Source organism: Zonotrichia albicollis, chromosome 21, assembly GCF_047830755.1.
Source record: "Zonotrichia albicollis isolate bZonAlb1 chromosome 21, bZonAlb1.hap1, whole genome shotgun sequence".
In the NCBI taxonomy this organism is placed as follows: Eukaryota; Metazoa; Chordata; class Aves; order Passeriformes; family Passerellidae; genus Zonotrichia; species Zonotrichia albicollis.
This window is the reverse complement of record NC_133839.1, coordinates 7,151,371-7,175,614: the sequence shown is the minus strand read 5'-3', so window position 1 is coordinate 7,175,614 and position 24,244 is coordinate 7,151,371. Positions and strand designations below refer to the sequence as shown.

General features: G+C 57.6%; 1 protein-coding gene across 1 annotated transcript; it reads left to right on the top strand.

Moving 5' to 3' along the window:
- The first annotated feature begins 13,095 nt into the window (after window positions 1-13,095).
- On the top strand, window positions 13,096-14,758 carry IER5L (immediate early response 5 like). Its single transcript, XM_074556010.1, has one exon. The coding sequence runs from the start codon at window positions 13,444-13,446 to the stop codon at window positions 14,434-14,436; it is 993 nt and encodes a 330-aa protein (XP_074412111.1). The 5' UTR covers window positions 13,096-13,443; the 3' UTR covers window positions 14,437-14,758.
- Window positions 14,759-24,244: the final 9,486 nt, after the last annotated feature.

The following is a 24,244-nucleotide window of genomic DNA, read 5'->3' as shown; positions in this document are numbered from 1 at the left end:
AGCACAGGACCAAATCCTGGAGTAAACAGGACACCAGCTACTAAAAGCCTTGAATAATGATTTCTGTACACAGTGCCAGCAATGCAGCTGGGGACACACATCCACTGTGGATACCTGCTCTCAAAACACCTCCTGCAAGCTCAGTTCCACCAAGATGTTCACCTCCAGCAAGGTGCTCAGCTCCACCAGCCTACAGAGACAGCTGGGCACAGAGAAACAAGCAGTGTCACTTTCCCACACAGCCCAGGGTGCCCAGAAAATATTCAAACTGTGTCTAACATGTGAAAAACATTTATTTGAGTGTATTTTTCCTCTGTCCCCCTCCAGGTAAGCAGGGACCTCTGAAAATCCCCCCCAGGCAGATGTGGAGAGGATGCTTTGAGCAGTACCCTGTTGCAGTGGAACAAAGCCCTGCTGGGACAGACTTTGATTTTAAGAAAGTGCTGAAGTTGGACGGAGCATAAGAGAAGGAACAACCTTGCAAGTGAGGCCTTCCCAAGGAGGCTCAGGGCAGGAGGTCCCCAGCATCTCCCCAGGGCTGACCCCAGAAAACCCTTCAGCCCCCACAATGCCCTTCTGAAGGGGCTTTCCCTGCAGGACACTGGCAGGAGGCCAGGAGCTGAGGGAAGGGGGATGCTGTTCCTCCAGCCTGTGAGCCAAGAGGGATGCACGTGATGAGGTGTTGGCTTGGATTTCCAAGCCCTGAGAGAGCACCAGCTGCTCCTGCCCATCCCTTTCCTCCCAAAGAGGCCCACAGATCAGGTTTCCTGGGCTGCCACATCCAGGTGAGTCCCCACAGACCTGGCCAATGACCCCTTCTCTCAGCCATTCCACAGAGATGCCAGATGAGCCCTTCAGCAGGGGGATACTGGAGCATCCCTGGCAGCTCCAGCTGACACGTGGGCAAGGGAAGACTGCTCCTCACCTCCCACCAGCCTGGAGGATGCAAGAGGTGTGCTGGGCAGGGACTCACCCCAGCAGAAACCAGATCTGGGCCGCTCCAGAACCAAAAATAACCTGCCAGCTGCCCAGGAAGAGAGGAGAGCCAAGCGCACACAGATCACGCACATGTCAGCAGGGGAGTCATCTGCATCCATCTTCAGGGATAACAGAGGGGAGCATGGGGTTGGTGCAATTCAATGCAGAACAGCAGCCCTGAACAGCCCCCAGGCTTTTCTGGGGCAGCAAAGCAGCAGACGGTCAATACCCCCAGGGTCCTGTCCTCCATCTGGGGAAGAGCTGCCATGCCTGGTTCCTGAGAGCTGCAGAGAGCCCCAGTGCAGCTGTGCCAAGGAGGGGAGACCCCTGCTCAGCCCCTCCTGTCCTCCCCAAGAGGCAGCAGCAGCAGCCAGAGCAGCTGGGAGCCCAGAGAACTTGCAAACTCATCCTGGGTAGGAGGGTGTTCTCCCACCTCCCATCACTCCAGCAGCAGCCACCCAGAAAGGCTGTAGTGTTTGGAGAGGGCTGGAGAAGCAGGAAAGAGAATCTGAATGTGCAAAACAGAGCAAAGGAGGAGCATCCCATGCCAGTCTCCTGCCAGAGGCTCTTGGTGCAGACACACCTTCTGTTTTTGAGTTGCAGCCAGAGCCCTGATCCTCACAGCTATTAGGGAAGAGGGGAAGATAGAGCCTTTTGTCCCTTGGCTTTGCTGAGATGGGACAGAGAACCCAGAGGTGCCTTTGAGATGAAGGAAGGCAGTCAGACTTCATAAACAACTGCCCTTTGAGCAGACCCAGTTTTGGGGGCTGTTTTTGCTATTCCCATTATTACACACCAATCACCATTTGCTATTTTACATGTTTTTGCTACTCCCATTATTACACACCAATCACTACCAGAGCTGAGGAACAGGGTTAGGCTGAAGTAGAAAAGCAGCAGATAACATTCCTCCATCAACCCATACTTCAAGGAGTATTTTTTCCCCTGGTCATTTCCAAATCTACTTTTCTTACTTCTTCCTGCCACCAAGGCACTCACAACTTGGTATTTCTGAACCTGTCACCTCAGAGTGGTTCAATACCTACCCCCAAACCCCAGCAAGGAGCAGAAAGGAACAGAAATTCCAGGTGCAAATCACCTAGCACCTCAACTTGCTCAGCCTCCTGAAGGCACCAGCACTGCTCATCTCCAAGCACTGTTGCCACAGCCCAGGGGAGGGCATTCCCAGGGCACACCTCATGGAAAAGCTCTATAAAATGGGGCCAAGCCCTCAGCAGGTACAAGCTGACCTCATGGGGAATGCAGGAATGTTTCCAGCCAGATTTGGGAGGGAAGCTGGCATGAACAACACAAAGGTGCAGTGCTGCAGGATGGCAGTGTTTGCATTCATGCCACCTCCCAGGGCTGTGCACAGGATCAAGGCTGGTCCCACTTTTTCTGAACCAGCCCCTCTGGGCAGGAGGAGACAAGCATGAGCTCCAAGCTCCTGGAGCTGCAGTGTTCCCTTCTCCAGTGGTGGGAGAATAAAATAACATCAAACAAGTTTTGGGCTGTCACTCCCTGGCACCTTGGCAGCGCTGCCCATGCCAGCACAGCCCTCTCCCACCTCCTTCCCATCACTGTGGCTGGAGAGAGAGAACAAGTGGCTCTGATTCCCAGCCTGGGGCTAACAGTGGCTGGGGAAGGATGAAGCCAGTTCCTCTCCATTTCCCAGCTCTGGGGCACTGCACCAGCCAGCAGGGAACATCTCCTTCCTGCTGTCCCAGCTCCTTGTGCAACAAGGACCAGGTGAAACCCCTGCACAGGGCTGCCACTTCCACAGGAAAAGCTCATCTGGGCAGGGTGGAAGAGGAAGCCCTGGCACCTCAGAGCTTCATTGTCATCTCCCTGGAATTGTTTGTGCAGAGCTGCTCTGTCCAGATCTTCCTGCCTCTTGCTTGAAGGAGAAAGGCACCAGCCCATTTCCCACACCCAGACTTTGTTGGCTCTGCTCCATCAAGAGAGCTTCCATCTCTCCGGTTGCCACCACTAAGTCTTCTGGGCCAGAGGGTTTAGCACCCAGCACTGCCCACTCTGCCCTACCAATCTTCCTGCTGTAGAGAAAACCCTTTAACTCTTCTTTCCAGTCTGGGTGCCCAAAACACTGACCAGAGATTAAGACCTCCCTGTCCTTACCCTCAGCATCCCAAAGTGCTAACTGAGACACACAAAGAAAGCAGGAGCTCCACACTGGCGATCTGCACCATCTAAAAGCCTTTTATTTCATTTTGCTTGCTCTCTCATTTTAAGCTAGCCGCCAATACCTTGGGAAACACAGGCTAGAGAGACTTAGGATTTATTTTTGAGAGCTTAACATCCATTATGCTCTTAAAAAATTTATGCCCTTAAGCATCTCCACAGTGGCTGCTGAACACCCATTAAAAAAATTTCATCCATTGCTTAAGCCTGACAAGTCTCACCTTCAAGAGATACCCGTAAAGACCTGACAAGACAACTCAGCTTGAGCCTTGGGCTCTTAAGACCTGACCATACCACAAACAGCCCTGGGAAAGACATTATCCCCCAAGAGAGCAAGGCACCAGAGGTGAGGTTTATATCCCAGAGCAACCACGATGCGCTGACTTTGCCGCAGACGACCGTGGCAGGACAGCTTGATGTGTCAGTTGGAAATGCAATTAACTTCGATGTGCAAAGGGATAAGGGAAGAACTGAGGTTCCTATGGATGCAGTTGCTTGGTTCTTAATTCCTCTAGCAACGCCAGCCTAGCGATGTTATCCACGTTTCATTCCTACCCTTGCCAGAGTCAAAGTTCCCTTCAGCCTTGGGGATGCCTGTGCACATGGGAAAGTGTCACAGTGTAAAAGGTGCCACTGCACCCAGGAGCTGTTTGCAAACAGCTTCACCTCCAAGACCCCCAATGCACAGTTCTTGCTGCCTCCTCCAGCAGCTGCATTTCACCCTTTGGGGCTTCTGCTCCAACATCAGACAGGAAGGGTCCAGGCTCAGCCTTAGTCTGTGTCAGAAGCGATCAGGTCAGGGGGTGTGGAGGGGTGCACACCTCAGCAGCCTCAGAGCAGGGCTCCTTAGAGGCACCTGCTGCAACACAACCATCACAATGTGTTAGGCAGCTGTAAGGCTGCTGGTACGAGGCTCCCAAATGGCAGGCAAGGGATGAAAAGCAGAAAGGAATAAGCAACAGAGCTAAGACAGGCCTGCAGGAGAGCTTTCCTGTGCCCTTCCCCACCAGAGATCCTCAGCAGGTCTCTGTGGAGCCCATAATTTCCCCCCAAATTCTCTATCAGGGTTCACACAGCCCTGGAGGCAGGCTCCCTGCTGGGCCAGGCACAGCACACACATGTACAGGAGGTGTTTGCCAGCACGGCAGCACCAAGGAGGACAGGGAGTGAGTGACTAGGACAGGGAGTGAGGGACTGGACCAGGTTCAGCCCAGTATACAGCACCCACCACCTCACCTAGCCCCTGAACAGACTCTGGAGAGCAGCCAGGCACAGCATGAGGTGTTAGACTGAGCCTCTACCGTTTTCCCTGCATCCCATAAGGATCCTCATTGTTCACAGTTCACTATAAAGCTTGGACTGGTGCTTCCATAGACTGCTGTGAACTGGCACCACCAGCAAGGGCAGGACCCCTTATGGGTTCCTTGTCTCAGCATCCCTGAGGCAACGGGCTGGCTGCATCCAGAGCAAGCACCATGGGCTCCCTGCAGCCCAGGCTCCTTGAGGGATGCAGCAGCCAGCAGCTCACCACAGGCAGCCTCTCCCACTCCACTGTTTCCTTTTGCACAGAAAAGGATGTGATACAGACTGCTGCAGCCCAGAAAGGTCTTTCTGTGTGTCCAAGAGGTCACAGCTGCATGGATTGTGCTCCAGCACCCAACCACACGAGTCCCTGCACACAGGGCAGCCAGGGCCAGGCACAGCAGAGCTCTCCAGATACAAGATCTGATGGGCTTCAGCCCTTCTGCTCCCATCATGTCACTCATGCACCAAGAGCTATCTGCACCCCAGGGAAGAGTTCCTCTGCTCTGGGTATGAATTTCAACCAGACAACTGCAAAACCAAACAAGACCAGCAGCTCTGCCCACTGCCAGCCAAGCCAGACCAGGTGCCAGGCTGGAAGCATTTTGGACACTATCCTGAACTCATAGCACACACCAGTTAGACCCCAGTTGAGGCAGGAGCATGTGTTCCCAATGCTCTTTCCAACACCCACGCTCATGAAGGAGGAAGGATCAAGTACAGCAGGAAAACACCCAGGCTGTGAGGAGGCTGAGCTGCACCCAGAAGCCCAGGAGCAAAAGGCTCAGCCAGGAACACTGGGCTCATCTCTGCCACCCAAGCCCTCCCCTTGCCTTCATGCTGGTGACAACCCACGTGTGAACTGCAGTGTGTGACCTGGGAAGCAAAGGCAGGCCCAGAGCATCACCCAGCCCCAACCAGCTCAGCTGGCAGCTCCCTGCAGCACCACAGCCCCCCCACAGCAGCTGCCTTTGGGTGGTTATTCCTGCTTTTCCAGTCAGCAAGGCTCCCGTGCTGTGCTCCACCAGCCTCTCTCAGCACATTCACCTCCAGAGAGGTTTCATCCCCCTCTGCCGAGGCTCAGGGGGGCATGGAGGCAATGAGCACCAGCACAGGGAAGCAGGGACAAAGCAGCTGAAAGCAGCCAGTGCCAGGCTGCAGCTGCCCAGCTTCACCGGGACAGATGTTCCACAGGCACCCCCACCACCATCCCAGGACGGGGTCACCCACCCAGCTGTGGCTCCCAGCACACACCCCAGCAGCCCCGGCTGCCCCCCAGCAGGCGGGAGCTGCTCGGGGCTGGATGCTCCGCAGCCATCTCCCTCCAGGTTTGCACAAGCTGTCTAGAGGTAGCTGCTGGCGAGGGGCCAGGCAAGCCGCGGTGGCTTTGATGTGGGTGTCTGCTGGGCACATGCCAGGGCCAGGCCAGGGCATTTAGCTGGAGGCACCGGGTGCTAGACTGAATTATGCCGGAGGGAGGAAGAAATCTCCAGGTCACGGCTGTGCCACAGCGGCATGAGAAATCTGCCGCGCTGCCCACGTCGTCGCTACTCCACTCTTCCCTCCAGAGCTCTTTATCTGCCGCGACCATGAGCGGGGATGTCTGCCCTGCAAGGAAACAGATTTTCCGTGCCATGAAGAGCGCTGGGGGATTCGGCACTCGCACCCCGGCAGCTCCGGACGCCCAGACGGAGGGTGCCGGGAGGAGGATGCTGTGGCCGGGATGCAGGAGCAGAGCGGTGCAGCGCAGCAGCCCCACGGCGGGCGGGCCCGGCTGGCGATGCCCAGCGCCGAAGGAGTTACTGAGAGCGGGAGATGTCGTTAATAAGGGAGGCCACGCGAGTGATTTTTATCTTTAAAAAGCCCACAGCCCGGGTTGCGCGGCTCCGCTAGGGAGCTCGCTCGGGCACAGCCACTGCTCCTTTAAGGTATATAACAACAAAGTGGGTGAACACGCTGGCTCCTCCCCGAGCCGGCACATTCCCTCCGGGTCCCCCCGCCCCAGCCACGAGTGGCAGCGGGGACCCCCACGCCAGGCCCCGGACTACCAGTCCCGGCACGCCCCGGGGGTTCGCTCCCTGCCGGGGATTGTAGTTCTGCCGCCGTCTGTCCGTCCGTCCGCGGGGCACCGTGAGGCCGCGCTGCTCCCGGCCGGAGGGGCTCTGCTCGGGAGAGGCTGGAGCTTCCATGACAGACGAGCAGCCATTAACCCTTTCGGAGCCCCCACTCCTGGAGTCGCTTTCAGCGGGGAAGGGGATCCCCACTGGGACCCCACCACGCTTGTGGCCAAAGTGCCATTGAGCACCCCAGCGTTCATTCCCCAGGTGAGCCACAGCTCCAACTTTACCGCAGATTTTACCCCAGCAGATTTGGCAGATTTTACCCTCCCTACAGATTCGGCTCGGTTTGGTTGCCCTCAATGCCGAGCCCTGGGCAGGTCGTGTCACTTGGGATGAGCAGTGCCCATCACAGCAGTCACCCAAGGGTCCCCTGCACCAGACACTGCCTGTGCATAAGACAGGCCCTGCCCTACTCTGATGAGTATCTAGAAACCACGGGACAGGGGAGATGGGAGGGGAAACAGGCAGGATTAGCCCCAGATCACAGGTGCCCATCTCCACCCTCCCAGAACCTGCAGCAGGTGATGCCCAGCCTCCTCCGAGCTACTGCTCCCATCGCCAGCAGGGAGCACGATTACAAATCCCACTCAGTGCCCAGCAAGTCCCGTCCTGCTCCACCCAGGACAGACGGGAACAGGATTTGCAGGTAAGATCCCTCATTCATGCTGGTGTTGGAGACAGACTTCCCAGTCTGGGTGAGGACTGTGCTCCAGCACAGCCTCATTTACAGCTGCATCTCGGGGTCAGACCAAGTCCAGGGATCAACTCTTGGCTGCACAGCAATAAAGGCTGCAGGATATCTGACCTGGCAATTAAAATAAGGTCTCTATCAGATACCACAGCCCAGCAAACAGCACTGGTTGCCCAGGGCACCTCATGGCTCCGAGGAGTGATGCTTTGGGGTAGCAGCAGCAGGACCCCGAGCAGCTTCAGAGGGACTTCCCTGGCACAGACTTGCTTTCTCTCCCACAGTGTCAGAGGAACTCCCAGGATCCCACATGACCCAGGAGAAGGGTGAGCACCACCTCTATCAGGGAGATTTAATGAGTTCCTTGGCTGGCAGGACTCAAGGGAGCACCCAGTCCAAGGTGTGAAATGCTCACAGGGAGGAGCAGACCCCAACTTCATCTCCTCTTCCCAAAAGGGCAGCTCCCGAGCTTGCCACACACCATTATCTTGCAGCTTTAGCATCCTGCAATGGTTTTGCAGGAAATCAATGGCCTCCAAATGCCAGAAACAAGGAGACAAGGCACCAACAGCAACCAGCACAGCTGGACAGGTTTGTTAGAGACATGGAGAAGTGCCTGTGCCAGGAGCTTTACAATGCTACCCCTGGAGAGCACCACACAAGCAGCTCTGGGCATGAGATGAGCCACACAAATCAACCAAGAGCAGCCAGGACACTGCAGCCTCTCCATGAACACCCACAGCTCTGCTTACACCATCAGCAGCTCATTCCCCTCCTCAGCTCTAGCAAGGAACAGATCTGCTGCTGCAGTTTGACCTGTGGGCACAGCAAGCCATCAGTGGGCTAAAATACATCAGCACAGACAGAAACCCCCTTCTCCTTTGTGTCACATCACACAGCCAGCATTTTCCCCCTTGCAGCAGGGTAAGCAGAGCCCATCCAGAAGAGGATGAGCAGTAGGATCCTGGCAGCAGCAACATCCTCAATTCCACCCTTCCAGGATAAATCAAAATAAGAATTATACAATGCCCATCCAAGGAACCTCCCAACACTCCAGTAGGCACCAGGAGTTTGTAAGCACCTCGTGGGACACAGGTGCTTGGTCACACAGCAGCAAAAGGCCATGAAGCAATGGCAGGGGAGCTTACAGAAGCACCCATACCCTACACAGTGGTTCCCAGGAGCACAAGAAATGAGCTGGTGAATTTAGGTAGGAGCAGACCAAATCAAAATACTGAGCATGTCATCCTGCCCAGTGCCACGGTGGTGCTTGGGAGGCATTATACAGCTGGCCACCTAAAAGCATGGAGAAAAGATAATTAAATGGATGCTTTTTCAGTATGGTTTCAATCCCCTTTTCTCCAGGATTTTATACAAAGTATTTGACTGTGATACCAAAACTGAGAGAAAGAGCTAACAGCTACAACAGCGGGGTGACAGCCCTACCCACAGCCTGCTCAATCAATACAGATGGATGCACCTCTCCAAGGGCTGCTGGCTTTGGGGGCTGGCATGCCCCATTCCCCACAGGCTGCAGCAGAACCTGTGGGTCTGCCCTACAAGTCCCCCCAAGATGGGGAGCCAGGCAACCTTAAGCTCGCCCAGCACAGAGGAGAAGGTGGCAGAAGCCAGCCCTGCTCCAAGAGCTCAGCCTGAAAACCTTGTTCTGGCTTGTTTTCCCACTAGCTTTGGGTGCCTGACTTGTAATAAGTAAGCCTGAAAAGCAGGCTCCTTTTCAGACATGCCAGGCACTCGCAGCTCCAGCTCATAGACGCATCTCCAGGGAGTCAAGTTCCAGGTGCACCCAAAAAAACTCGTGTTTCAGCCAATACCCAAAGGCCTCTGTCTCCTTGTCTGAGAAAAGCTGGGCAGTGCCCAGGCCCAGGACTCCGAGGCTCAAGGGGAAATTGCTTTATAGCAGCCAGTCTAATTGCACTGAAATTATGAGATCAAGCAGTAAATTCACGTCTGTGTTCGTTGCTCTGGGTGGCAAAGCTGCACTGGCAAGTGCCTGATCTCCAATCGCTGCAAATTCACGTTTCATTGGAAAGGGAAGGAGGGGGTTAATGAAGGAGAGCATTGCCAGTTGGAAGTGCTACCTAAAAAGGGTTTCTCCTACTAGCTGAAGCAAAATGGTTTCTCTTGCCAGCTTGTTTACTCTGCAGCTGAGAGCAGCGGACCGCCAGGTTTTGCTGCTGGATCCTGCTGCAGGATCGACGGCTGTGAAACCAGCCCTGGCACCAGGACATCAGCAAGGCTGGCCCAGGTGTGCTGCAGCTGCACCATCCCCAGCCCAGAGCAGCCCCACAGAGCCCACATCACAGGCACTCCCCAGGACCAGCATCATCCACACCAGAAAATGTGTAGCTCGGTGCTTCAGAGAGCAAATCCTGGGCCCATCCTCTTCTCCTTTGGGGCAATAATGGTCCTCACCATGTAAAGGCCAGGTAAAAGCTGGAAATACATTTAATGGTTATACATAAACTGTCCATTGCATCAGTAGGGTCCTTAGGGGCCTTGCTCATGGAAAGGGCACACAAACTCCAATACCAGGGAATAGGGATGCTGGACAGGACACACAGGTTTTCCCAAGAAGGCCAAGCACCAAACCCATCCTGCCCCACCTTGCTGCTTCAGAGCCAGAAAATGGACAGGACTCGTTATCCTCTTTAGAAAAGCAGAGCTTGCAATCGTGTGCCAAGACAGGTATCAGCCAGATTCCTGTCTCTGGGAGATTTTGGAGTCCACAGGCCAAACTGAAGCAGCGTGGCTCTTACAGTGCACAGCCCGTCCCATCTCCAGGATTAAAGCCACCGTGTCTGCAAACAAAACATTGGCACCTGCCAGGAGAGCCAGCTGGGGAGGAGAGCCAGCCTGCAGCTGCTGCTGCCCTGCCGGCCGCAGCACGGTGCCCAGCAGCCAGCGCCAGGATCAGGCCCACGTTTTACAGCCTTTATATTAATTACCCAGAGTCTAAATAAGATTAAAGTTTTAATTCCGTCTTCATCTCCTAGAGGCTCCTGCTGTGTGCTCTCGGGTTTTCCTGGTGCCATGAAGCTTCTCAGGCAGTTACAGCAGAGGGCACTTCTCTGACAGCCAGAGACAGCAGCAGCTCCTGCATCCAGGGCTGCCCCGCGGTGCCCGGCCAGCCCTGGGGATGCACAACCCTCTGCACCTCCAAAAACCCAGCACTGCTGCAAGTAGAGCTCTGCAAAACCTCACCCTTCACTGAAATCCACAACTCGAGGCCACTCTGTGATTAAAAAGCAGAGGGACAGCACTGGGCAGTGTCCTGGGGGCACACTAAGTCATAGGTGGGAAGGTGAGCAGGAGCTTGAGGCAGAGGGTGTCAGCCAGGGCAGTGCTTTGTGCCTGGCCCCATCTGCACTGCCCAAGCCACCCCATCACAGGTGGCCAATGGGCAATTCAAGCTCTTAGCCTGGACCACCTAGGCTGGAGTTTTACAGCTGGAGATGGGCCAGAGAGCAGCAAATGCCAGCTGAGCAGGAGAGGAAATCACTGCCTGCGCTGGCTGGGTGGAGGATATGGCACAGGTTGGCAGCAGCAGCGCTTGCTGCCCTGGTTCCCCAGTGCCCGTGAGGACTGAGAAAATGCTGCAGAGCTGCAGCTGTGGCTCAGTCCACAAGCACCAACCCCAACAGCCCATGATGGCAGAGCCTTTGGTAACCCTGAGCAGCAGCAAGACCTGGCCCAAGCCACCAAAGCTCAGCATTGACCTGTACAATGTGTCCAAACCTAATCCTGCTGCACTCTGTAGTATCTGCACAGACCAGCTCCAGTTATCACCTCCTGAACCTCCAGCTGCTGTGCAGGCACAGCCCTGGAAAAGCCAACTTGCAGTCAGGGAGAATTGCAAGGGAGAGAGCCTGGTGGAGGAGAGCATGGACACAGCAAACCCTCCATCTCCAACACTGCCTGTACCCACTGCCTTGAGCTGCAGCCACCCCCTTGGACAGGTTGTGATCACTTTTTATGTTATGAACAAGGAACAAGAGCATCTTACAAGCTTGGGAATGCACAGAGTATCATTCACCCCAGATTGCTTGGCTGCAGGCAGATTGTGGAGAAGGTTGCTGTATGAGCATGCAGGACTTAGCCAGCTGCTCCTGAGGGAGCAGTGAGCTGCCCTCGCTCAGCTGCTGCCCCAACAACCCTTCCACAGGAACAAAATCCTCTGTGGTGCTGGGTCTGCTTCCATTTCCTTCAGTGGAGGACATGGTCAAGCTGAGCCAGCAGAATACAGCCATGCCAGGAAACAAGAAAAGCCCTCCAAGCATCCCTCTCCAAGTGCCCCATGGAGCCCAGGTTTTGCACAGTGAGCTGATGACCCCGGTGATCACCGTGTGTCACTGCCCCTGTGGTTTGGAGCTTGGGCTGCACTGCAGGAACAGGGGCTTCAGAGGTTTTCTTTCCAATGGGCTCCCCACCACAGGCAGACACAAAGCTGCCCATAGCCACTGCTAAGTTGTGTATGCCAGGGCGACCCGAAGCAGGCACCCAGCGGGGAACCCAACCCTTCTCCCTTGCCTTCTGCTCTCTACAGAAGATGCCGTTTCAGTCGCAGCTCCCGCTGCCCCGCACTGCAGTCCCTTCCTGGCTATCCCATCTCAGAGCCCTTTCTCCCACCCAGACACTGCAGCCTCCTGCCTTGAGCCCCCAGCTCTTGCCTGGAGGACAACGGCTGCTGCTCTGGGGTGTCCCCAGCTGCAGTGGGTGCTACTGCTCCCGGGGCGCGCTGGTTGGGTCTCTCAGTCACTGGGGCTTTTAAACAACAAACGTGGGGACACCCCTGAGTGTCTGCATCCCCTAGACCTACCCTGAGCCCCTGTAGTCCCCAAACTCCGGGAACCAGCCCGGACCCTTCCCCTCACACCCCTCTGTGAGGAAGGGCAGGGGCCGCGCTGCCCTGCAGAGCCAGCGCTGCCGTGTGCCCCGGGGCGGGACGGAAAGCCTTAATTAGCCCGTAATTAACCCGAGCGCTCTCACTTTGGGGGAAAACCAGTGTGATTGGGGCAGTTTGTGAGGAGTGACTGATGCACGGTCCTGCTCCCACGGCAGCGGAAAGCCCTGGCTCCCTCCACACGGGGGGTGATGCGGGGAGCTCTGCAGGCACGACAAGAGCCGTCCCCGCCGGGGGCTGTCGGAGCGCAGGGGTGTCCGGCAGCCCTGGGGTGCGGCCAGCACCTGAACCGGCAATTCTGGGCTTAGGACAGCCCAGAGCGGAGCGGGGCATCCCACCGCACCCGCGGGGATGTGATTCCCAGACGGTGCCGGTACCACCGAGGGTCCTGCTGAGGATACGCGGCGTCTCAGGGCTGTCACAGGGCGGGACGGGGCGGGGCGTGCCGCGCCCCCGCCCCCGCGGCCGCTCGGGACCGCCCACCGGGGCGGGCACCGCCCCCCGCTCACCTGTGCGAGGGGAGCGGCACAGGGAGGCACCGCCCCGGCTCCGCCGCCGCTCGGGCGGGACCCCCGGTGCCCTCAGCGTCCCTCACGGGCTCGGCCGAGCCCCCACCGCCCTCACGGGCCGCTCCGCGCCTGACACCATTTGAACGGCGCGAGGCGCCCGCCTCGCTCCTATTGGCCGCGATGCCCGCCCGTCAAGCCGCCTTCCGCTTTTCCATTGGTAGCGCCGGCCGCGTGGGGCGGGGCGTTGGGGCCGGCTCAGCGGTATAAAAGGCGGGGGCCGGGCGGGCGGGCGTTCAGTGTCTCTGCGCGACAGGTACGGGAGGGCGCGGGGGGGGCCGCGCGCGGGTGGGCGGGGCGGGCGGGAGCGCGCGGAGGGGCGGGCGGGGGGCGGTGCCGCGCGGGAGGGCGGGGCGGGGGCGCGCGCGGCGCTGGTGGCGCTGCCCGCCCGCGCCGTCCGTGCTCGGAGCGCGGCGGCGGCGGCAGCAGCGGGAGCCCCCGGCGATGCCCGCGCTGCTCCCGCCGCTGGCCGCCCCCTGAAGACACCCCTCTCTATTTGCCCCCCTTCTCCAGCGACCTCAGGCTCTTTCCCCCCTTTTCCCCTTCCCCCCCTCCCCTTTATTCCCTCCCCCCCGCCTCTTTATCCTCCTTCCTTGCGACCCTCCGCACCCGCCCGGCTGCCGTGTGGATGCGGGCCGGGGTGCCTGGCTGCGCGGGCGGCGAGAGCCGATGCTGAGGGGCCGGAGGAGGATGGAGTGCACCCTCGATGCGCAGAGTTTGATCAGTATTTCCCTGCGGAAGATCCACAGCTCCCGCACGCAGCGAGGCGGCATCAAGCTCCACAAGAACCTGCTCGTCTCCTATGTGCTCCGCAACGCCCGGCAGCTCTACCTGAGCGAGCGCTACGCCGAGCTCTACCGCCGCCAGCAGCACTACCCCGACGGCGCCCCGCTCCTCGCCATGCCCGCCTGCCCGCCGCCCGCCGCCGCCGCCCCGCCGGAGCTGGCGGCGCTCCCGCTGCCCGCCGACACGCAGGACCGCGAGGCGCGGAGCTGCGGGGCTGCGCGGGGCGGCGCGGAGCTGCTGGAGGTGCCGGTGTGCGCCGTGCCCCCGGAGATGCAGCGAGCGCCCTGCAGAGACTCGTCCCCGGGCTTCTACCGGGCCGCCGGCAGCGCCGGTCCCGGCGGCGGGGGCAGCAGCGCGGCCCCGGGGCTGCTCTACGCCGCCGGCTGTGACTTCGGGAGCGGCGGGGCCCCGCACTGTAGCAGCCGCACCACGGTGCTGGATTTGGACACTCACGTCGTGACCACGGTGGAGAACGGGTACTTGCACCAGGACTGCTGCTCGCAGTGCCCCTGCTGCTGCCAGCCGGCACCGGGGCTCGCCTCCCCGCCGCCCGCGCCCGGCACCAAGCGCAAGTATTACCCGGGGCAGGAGGAGGAAGAGGAGGGGGTGGAGGAAGGGGAGCCGGGGGGAGGCGGGGTGGCGGGCGGCCCCCCCTTCGCCCCGTGCACCAAACGCGCCCGCTTCGAGGAGTACAGCGCCGAGCACCCCCAGGACTCTTCCAACATCTCCAACTTGATCTCCATCTTCGGCTCCGGTTTCACGGGGCTGGTGAGCCGGCAGCAGGCGGACTCGGAGCAGCCCCTCAACGGGCAGCTGTGCAGCAAGCAGGCGCTGGCGAGCCTGGGAGCCTGGACTCGGGCCATCGTCGCGTTTTAGAGAGAAGTGGGGGAGCAGAAGGGGTGCGGGGGGGCTGTTGACAAAACGGGGGTGCGATCCGAGGGACGGCGGCTCCGGAGGGGGGACCCTGAAACAAAGGCAGGGAGGGGGGTTGGGGCGAGGGGAGGGGGGTGCCGAGGGGTGCGCAGGGGAGGCGGGGGGGCAGAGCCGCGCTAGTGTTTTATAAATTGTACAATAAAGAAAAAAAAAATCTAAGATCTTGGGACTTTATTTTTGCAGAGATGAGAGAGAAAAAAAAAACAACAACAAAAACAAGCAAACAAACGAAAACAAAACAAACAAACAACAAAAAAAACAACAACGAGGCACCTATTTAAATAATCCTCTTTGTGTCCGCTCGGGCTCTCTTCGCGGCGGGCTTCCCGGGGCCGGTGCTGGCGGCCGGTAGCGCCACGTGAGAGCCGGGACCGGCCCCGGGACCCCGCGGCGGGAGCGCCCCCGGCCCCGCTCCCCGCCCCGCGGGTCCCGCCGCCCCCGGCTCGCTGCGCTTCAGGGTGCGGACAGGGGGAAAGCCGCTGCTGCTGCTGCCCCGTCGCTTTTGTGCGTTTCTTTATGTATTTAAAAGAACAAAAAAAGAAAGGCAGAAATGAAAACATTTCAACTTTCCTCCCAGAAGAAACGTGTGCGATGTGACTTCTTCCCACCGCTTGTGCCAGGGGAGCGCTGGAGGGTTCTGAGAGCTGAATGTGGGAAGGGTGGGAAGGGGAAAAGCAGGAGCCGGGGGTCCCTCCGGGCTGCGCCCCGCCACACCGGGGAGGGGGAGCCACCCCCGGCAGCCCCGAGCCTCCGCCTCGGTGTGCGCTTGTGATGCCGCAGGTACCCGTGTAACACGACTCACGTCTCCGGTGTGTGTGCCGGGTCTGACCCCCTTTTTTTTTTCTTTTCTCCCCTCTCTTTTTTTTTTTTTCTTAAGTTTAACTGTTCTGGTTTCAGCCTTCCTAATCATAAAACCAGCAGTGTTTGGTCTTGTGAAGAGATTGTCTCCTGTAGAGTCTCTTGATTTTTTTTACATTATTTTTTTTTAAAGAAAAACCTTTTGTTGTAAAAAGGTGGGTTTTCTGGTCGTCGTCCCCTCCTCTTTCTTTTGCCCACTCCCAACTTCACGGTATCAGCACTGTGTGTAACTGAGGATGCTTTGCAAAACGGTCTGTTGGGGTCTTCCTTTTTTTTTCCTGCTCCTTTTTCTTTGTTTGTAAGCCTGTATTTTTGTGCATATGGAATTGTATATCACCGGGTAAAACTGTTCAGATTTGTTTAAATTTATAATCTTAATAAAAAGTCGATTATAAAGTTGCTGTTGCCTTGCTTTCCTTCACCCCTCAGCCCGCTGAATCCCCTCTCTCCTGAGCCACTGCTTCCCCTCTGCACCGGGGAGCCTTTACGGGAACTCCGACTCCCCTCACCGTGTACCCCCCTCGGAAAAAACCCCTTTGTCTCCTCCCCGGATTCACCCTCTCCCCACACACACACACGTACCCGCAGCCCCCCCGGCAGCCAGGATGCAACAAAAGCCCCCCTTGGGTCGGGCTGTGCCGCGCAGAGCGGGTCCCAGGTGGGGACGGGGCCGGAGTTGGGGTCCCCTCCCCGGGACCCCCCGAGCCGCACCTGGGCAGCGCCGCCGCCTCCGCGCCCCCCGACGCGCTCGGGAAGTTTTTTTGAGTTGGAGTTTGTTATCCCCGCGCGGGGCCGCTGGGTGGTGCGGGCGGGTTTTCCTTTTTTCCCCCTTTTTGTGCATGTGTTTTTCTCCTCCCTTCCTTTACCCCACAGGAACGAGCCGGGGCCGCTCCGCACCCCTCCAACACCCCCCGGCCACCTCAGGAGGGGAGAATTATCACTTTTTAACCTGTGCACAACGGGCAGTTTCTAGCATGCAGCTCAAACCCAGCAGATAGAACAATCCCTCTGGCCCTTCACCCCAACATCCCCAGGTTGGATTTGGAGCCCCTTAAATCAACACATGGACAAAACCCCCATTCCCAGCTCCGCGCATCACCGCGGGAGCGCAACCTTCCCTTCTCCGGGGCCGGGAGACAGAAACCATGGGGTTGTGGGGTGCGGAGAGGTTGCGGGGGTTACGGACTGAAACCACGGGGTTGCGGGGGTCGCGGCCGCAGAGGAGCCGGAGCGCGGAGCCCCCAGAACGCGGAGCCCCCGGAACCCCCCGAGCCCCCGGCCCGGCTGCGCCCCCGCTCCGCGCCCGCAGCGCCCCCTGGCGCCCTCCGTGGGTCCTGCAGCGCCGCGCGGGGCCGGGGGAGCGCGGAGGGAGGGGAAGGACGGAGGGAGAGGAGGAGGGGGCGGCCCCGACCCCCCCGAGCCGAGAGGAAGGGGCAGGAGCGGCCGCGTTGTCCCCAAACGCCGGCGCTGCTGCCCCCGGACAGCCCTGTCCCGCTCAGGACACCGCAGGGCTGAGCGCCGCTCCCCTCCCCTGCTCACCCTCCAAAGAGCGTCCCCTCAAAAAAAATCACAATTGAAAATATAAGCCCTGTAACCCCCTGCCCAGGAGCCAGAGGCACTGCGGGAGCACTGCTGAACGCACCAGCGCTCGCTCTGGGAAACCAGAGCTGGATGCTTTGACCAGAGAAAATTCACCCACGGGGCCATGGAGAAAAGTCCCCTTCCTGCTCCGGACCCTGGGGGCCTCCCCCGGCCCCATCCCGCTTCCTTGCCCCGGGAGTGGAGGCTCGCCGGCAGTGGGATCAGGAGAAACAGCAGCTCCTGCACCCATAGCTGCTGCACGCAATATCTGGGGGAAGTTTTAAAACCCTGCTGCTGCGGATGATGCCCACAGGTAACTTAAATCCAAATCCCTTTCCTACAGCCCCTGCAGCCCGGCCAGCCAGGGTCAGAGCTCGCTTTAGTCCAGCAGCCTCATGCACACACATCACCCTCCCAAACCGCTCCCCATCTCCCAGACCTCGGGGTTTCAGTGATAAAGGGGCCACCAGCAGGACGAGCACCCGTTCCTGCAGGGTCCGCCACCCCAGGCGCGCCCATCCCTCCAAATCCCCCCTCTCCCGGGGGGAGCCAGCTCTCGCCCGCCTTCACAGTGGAAGTTTCTGGGGCTTCAGTCAAGGTTCCAAAGGCTGGAATTGGCAAAGACGCCTCCGCATCGCCGGTACACACACGGGGAGGGGGAGTCGGGGTGCATATGCCACAGGGACACTCAAAAATCCCTGTCACTGAGGAGCGAGGAGATCCCACAGCTCCGCGGAGCCGCGAAGACTCACACGCTCTCGGTGGCGCAGTTATTTATTTATTTTAAACGCTGGTACATGACATTTTTCTTCTTACGAAGGCGGCAGCAGCAGAAAGCCCATCACAGCCTCTCCTGAAAGCAGAGCCTGGAAACCAGAGTCTCATCTGCATATTCATAAGTACCTGATAAATTAATCATGATGGCAGAAGCATTCAGGCTAGAAGGGAGGTGACAGGGGAAGGTTGCACCCCCCAGCACAAGCCCATCCTCACTCTCGCACACGCTCCTCGTCTTCCAGGCACAAAATGTTTTGATCCCTTCACAAGTCGGCTGAACCCCCTGGGTGCTGCGGGAAGGGGCTGTGCCCCCCAACACGCGGTGGGCACCCACCACAAAGCCCCCAGCCCCGGTGAGAGATGCAGAACACACGGGCTGGAGCAGGGCGGAGCTCCCAAAATCCGAGGGAGCTCAGCTGCCACCTCCAGCCCAGCCCTGAGCTCTGCTCCGTGTCCCCACCGTGCCCAGCGCTGCCCGACCTTTAGCTGATGCTCCAGAGTTTGACCCTAAAGATCCTCCCACGTCCTCTCTCCCCTCAGCGCTCTCCCGGCTGGGACGAACGGGCATCGCCAGCATTTCGTGCCCGGCAGCCCCGGGGCGGGAATGGGGCACAGCGGGGTCCCCTGGAAGGGGCAGGAGAGGCGAGGCTGGCACGGAACCGCAGCAGTGGGAGATGGGGAGAGCCAGGGGAGCCCTGCCCCGTGCCAAGGCACAGGGAGCCGGCTCCTGCGCTCACCGCTCCCTCTGCCCGCCGCGGGACACGTGTGGCTCTCCCTTCCCAGCGCAAAATGCTCTCCACAAGCAGCAGACCCGCTGCTGGTGTCCTCGGTGTCACCAGGCTGAACCCCCTTGTCTGGGCAAGTGTCACCCTCACCCTGCCCGGGGCAGGGACGCTGCCTCCGGTAACAGAGGCAGAAATTCAACCCGCGGCTGGAGCAGAGCCCGAGCCCAGCCCGCTTTTCCCGCGGGCAGGAAGGGCAGAAAGCACCGGGAGCTGCTGTGGAGCCCAGCAGGGTCCAGATCTCCTTCATTTCCCTGACAGAGGCAATTGCAGAGGTGGCTGCCGGGCTGGGCTCAGCAAGAGCAGGGGGTCAGCACAAACCCAGCACCCGCCGGTCTCAGGCTCTGCCCACACCCCCCCGGTGCTTGGGGGGCTCAGGTCTGGCATTAGGGAGTCACAGATCCAGCCCAGTGCCAAAGCCAGCGGCTCAGCCCAGATGTCACTGCACACCCAGCAGCTCTGTCCAGGGATGGACACTGATGGAGAACTGACCCTCCCATCTCCCAGCCCAGCTCACCCCCAGCTCCCAGGGGGAGATTTGGCACCACCTGAGGAAAACCCACCCTCACACCATGAGCCAAGCAGCAATTCCCAGGTGCTGCCCCACAGCTGGAGCAGCTCCATGTCTTCCTACACCAAGAACAAGCCCATATCCAGCCCATCCTCAGGAGAGCAACTTTGTGCTCTGCAGAACCCAGGCAGGATCTCTCTGTCCTTCCTTCCATCTGTTGATTTTGAGTCAGATCCCTCCCATCTCATCTCCCCAGCTCAAACACAAATGAGCAGAAGAATATTTGGGGATCTGCACATGTTAGCAGATGTTTGCAGGAGTCCCCTGCAGAGAGAGCAGCAGGAGAGCAATGGGGGACCCAGCAACGTGGTCGAGAGGCCGCTGACTGTTTAATGTGGTGGGTTTGGTCTGGGCCTGGGTAATTAGCACCTGAGCAGTAATTATTCACACTTGGCCTTTCTATATCCTGCTTATGGATTCGATGATTAATGTTGCTCCTTGAGTTAAGCCTGTCCTGGATTTACCAGCACGCAGTGGGAAAGTTAGGAGGAGGCAGTTGTGTGGCAGAAGCTGCTGTCCCTCACACAGAACAGCAAAAACAGCACAATAGAAAAATTAGAGTAAAAAGCACTTTTCACAGGAGCAGCAGCCACTAAGCACAGAGCAGCCATCTCAGCAAACACTCTGCCACCACCATCGACGCACGAGGAGCTCAGCTGTGCTGCAGGAGAAGCAAAAAACCTCCCTCAGCATTCAAAAGACACTGATGCCAAATGATTTAGGGGGTTACTGGCACCCCAGAGACACAAGCTGGGCAGATGTGCAGCAAAGCTGGGGTGCACAGACCCCCTCAGCCACCTTTCCATCAGAGAGACACAATGAGGGGTCTGCAGAGCAGGACCTGCTGCCCCCACAAGCTGGGAATGGGGAAAACCAGCTGCTAACTTCACCCTGGGACTTACACAGCTCAGCCAAGCAACATCCATGACCCACAAGGTGGGCTCACCTGCTCTCCTGAGCTCTGGCTCCCCTGGGGTCACTGCTGGTCCTGGCTGAGGGGACAGCGCTGCCAGTGACAGCTCTGGTCACTGCAGAGGGACCTGGGGCTGCTCTGCAGCACTGCTGACCCCGACCCTCGGGGGCTGAGGGCTCCTCCAGCTGCTCCTCAGGGCAAAGACATCTCCAGCAGAGTTTCTCTGGGATTTCCATGCCAGGCAGGCAGGAGCTCCATCCAAGATCTTGGCCGATGCCAAGCAGCACACGGAGGTTGGCATGGAGAGAAGGAGAGGGCAGAGCCCAGGCAGAGCTGCCCTGGCTCCTTTCCTCGGGGAAAACACTCCATGCCTTATAAATAAAGGAGCTCAGAGGTGAGAGCAAAGCCTGCTCTTATCCTCACTCCCCACCCCATGGCTGGTCCAGCTGGGCAGAATCACCCATCCCACACCTGCAAGGAATGAGACAGAGCATTAACCCTATCTGTGCTTCTGCCCAGAGGAGGGGAAAGGGTTTTCCCAGGGAAACCTCCACATCCATGGTGCTGCTGTGGCCCATTCCTGCTCCCTGCAATACTCCTCCCTTTCCTGGGACTGAAGCTGCCCCTTTTTGCCTGGCTGGCAGGTCCCCATCGGGCTGGATCCATGTATTTTCCCCCCATACCTTCTGTCCCAAGCTCATGAGGGTTCCTGTGTGCCAGAGCACAGCCTCTGCACCATGCCCTGCTCCCACCTTTTCCACATGGGACCCTCCAGCAGCCACTTCATGGCCCCACTGGGCTCTGCCCCACACACAGGAGCAGCTTTGGGGCAACCCCACCTGCCTCAGGTCCCTGATTATTTCCACATTTCATTCTGGGAGCTCAATTTCTCATAAAGAACCCCCAAAGCAGTGCTTTCTCCCTCTTTTCCTCACCAAAATGAGACTTTTGCATTGAAATGTGTGAAGCTGCATTTTTTTCCCTCCCTTTTTCCCCAGGTTTTGCAACATGAAAGTGGATGTTGATGTGAATGGAATTTAGAAATTGGAGAGACTGGGAAGTTCTGTGCTGGGAGGTGACTGTTTGCTCACAAAATCTCCCTTTTTCCAAGCCCCCCGATGAAATTCTGCACGATTATTTTTGTCTCCTCCTCGCCCAGCCCGCCCGGTGCCCCGCGCTGCTCTTGCTTTTGTTTCTCCTCTTCTCCCTGGTGAGGATGAACAAAACACCAACCATTGCCCATGCCCACTCCTCCTCCTCCTCCTCCTCCTCCTCCTCCTCCTCTGGCGGTGCTGCCCGCCTGGCAGGGAGCGCTCAGGATCGGGAGATTTTCCTGTGAGCAGAGAGCCGGGGCTGCTCTGCACAGCTCGGGGAAGGGCATGCCAGCAACTCACCCTTGTTTGCTTTGGTGCTGGAGAGCAAACACAGCCCAGAATACGTGTGAAGGAACAGGCTGCACCTCAGCAGTGAGGGTGTGAGGCAAGGGAGAGCTCTGCAGGCAGCTTCCAGCAGGGCTGGGTTGGGATGTGACCCTGCACAGGGATAAAGCAGCACCCAGGGTGTGCTCAGAGCCAGGGGAGAACCCTCATATCCAGGCTCTGGACTGGGTTGGGATAGGGGATAACCCTGCACAAGGGTAGAGCAGCACCCAGGGTGTGCTCAGAGCCAAGGGAGACCCCCCATATCCAGGCTCTGGACTCAGATTGGGATGGGGGATGACCCTGCACAGGGATAAAGCAGCACCCAGAGTGTCTGGGGAATGCTCAGAGCCACGGGAGAACCCCCATATCCAGGCTCTGAACTGGGTTGGGATACGGGATAACCCTGCACAGGGTAGAGCAGCACCCAGGGTGTCTGGGGAATGCTCAGAACCACAGGAAAACCCTCATATCCAGGCTCTGGACTCAGATTGGGATGGGGATGACCCTGCACAGGGATAGAGCAGCACCCAGAGTGTCTGGGGAATGCTCAGAGCCAGGGGAAAACCCCCATATCCAAGCTCTGGACTGGGCTGGGATGGGGGATGACCCTGCACAGGGATAGAGCAGCACCCAGGGTGTGCTCAGAGCCACGGGAGAACCCTCATATCCAGGCTCTGTGCCTGCTCTCTTCCATCTCCCATCTCCCCCCAGCGTGTCCCCACAGCACCATGAGCATCCTGGCTGTTCCACTCCCACTCCCAAGGCAAGGACAGGGCAGAAAAGCCCCAGGATCCAGGACATGGAAGCCCAGGCTCTGTGGTTCTGTGCCCTTGTCTAAGTCTCACGAGAGATGAGGGGCAGGACTGAGCTTCCAGTCTGTCCCCCTGGAGTTACCACAGGATTAACTCAGCCTGAGGTTGTTCCAGGAGCACTCACATCCAGAGCTCCTTCAACTCAGCCCACTGCTGCCTGCAGGGTCAGGCAGTGCCTCTGGCTTATTCCTGGGCTTGGGATCTGTTGACTTGGGAAAATCCTCAGGTTTTGGAGCACATCTATTAAAACAAGCAGTGTTGTGGCCATCCAGGCTCTTCCCCTCCTGCCCACAGACCATGGAGACCTCGTGCTTTAACCCAGCAGGAGGAGAAGGGGAGGAAAGTGCCAGCCAGGGTGGCTCAGCAATTCCTGTCCTGATCCTGTGTGATCTCCTGTCTCTGTCCCATGCTCCTCACCGCAACAGGCAGCGACCAGAGCACCCAGACGTGTTTGGAATGGGCAGAATAAGGGGTGCACGCAAACACTGACAGATGGAAACCCTGCAAGAGGGAGGAAATCTGGTCCTTCTGACCCCAGTTTCTGATTTTCCTTAGTTTTGGTACCTCAGGTTGCAGTAAATAGGATAACACCACCAGGCTGGGTGGAGAGGACACACAATGAGCTGCTGCAAGCCAAGTCATGGTCAGCTCCCTGGATTTCATCTTGCTGATGTATTTATGTCACCCCATGCCCAGATTCACTGGGTCTGTACAGCAGGATGGTACAGGATGGTACAGCAGTGTCCTCAGGTAAGGTTGCAGGGGGCTCCAGGCACAGCAGGCAACTGAACACACAGATCCTGAATGCATCCCAACCAGTGACAGCTCTCTCATGTATATGAAATTTATGTTTGACTCTCTCCCCAGGGATTCATCTCCCATCTTTCCCCTTTAATTATAAAAATTAGTAGGTTTGAGGTATATTTTGAGGGTTTTTCTTTTCCTGTGTTGACAAAGTGCAATACTTGATGACTCTAACCCCAAATTCTCTGTGACACAGATACCCTGCCAATTATAAAATACTTCCAAGCTCGCTCCATAAACCCCTTTGCTGTTGCTATTAGTATGCATTAACATTTTATTGGTGTTACAGGATGAAACATCCAGTCTTGCAGCTCCAGTGGGCTTGGGGATTTCCAGCATCCTGCAATATGTATCCGTGCAGAGGAAATTAAAATGTGGATGGATCAGCAAGATACAGTCAAATCCTCTACAGTAATTTGGAGAAGACTAAACTCTGGTGCTAGTGGAGCATATTCCAAGCTATCTAATAGAGAGTTGATGATCTCTGTAACAGCCTTTTTGTAAGTTTTATTCTTGCCTACAAGGGAATTTTTTTCAAAGGGAGTATGTAATACCTAAACTAATATTTTTAAAGGTATATGCTGTAAACATGAAAAAGTAAGGCCCTTTGCAGAGCAGTCACTTCCAGTGATCAGCAAGTACTTGATAAAAGAATTTACTCTCATATCTTACAATCTAGCTGGAATTTCTACCCACACCAGTCATTTCTCTATAGTTTGTATCATCATAGGACACATAAACTTTTAGGAATATTGTCAAGCTTTGCTCTTTTAGCCATAATACAACACAGATATCCTTTAGTAGCATCAGCCCTTGAAACCTGAAGTGTTGCATCCACCCAACAGATGCTGGAGGGTGGTGCTGGTGTCCAGCATCCCATACTTCACCATCTCAAAGAAAAGCCCAATTTTCACACATAAAACTGTGAGTAATTCACGTCCGAGTGGAAAATCTGGGTAGTTGACTTGTGCAGTGCAGTCTGCTTGGGTTTTTCTCTCCCAGGTGCCTTAAAACACAGGAGAGGCAATAAAGATCCTCTGCCTTCTCTCCTTCCTCCATTCATAGGGTCAGGAAAACCTTACTCTGCTTTCTGAAAGGAAGGGAAATGTGCTCAGGAGGATTTAACCCCACACCTGGGTGCCAGTGGGTCAGGGCCCTGCAGTGCCACTCCTACAGGACCCCCTCCTGGGGATTCTTTATTTCCATGGGTGTGACTGTACCGAGCATTAAGG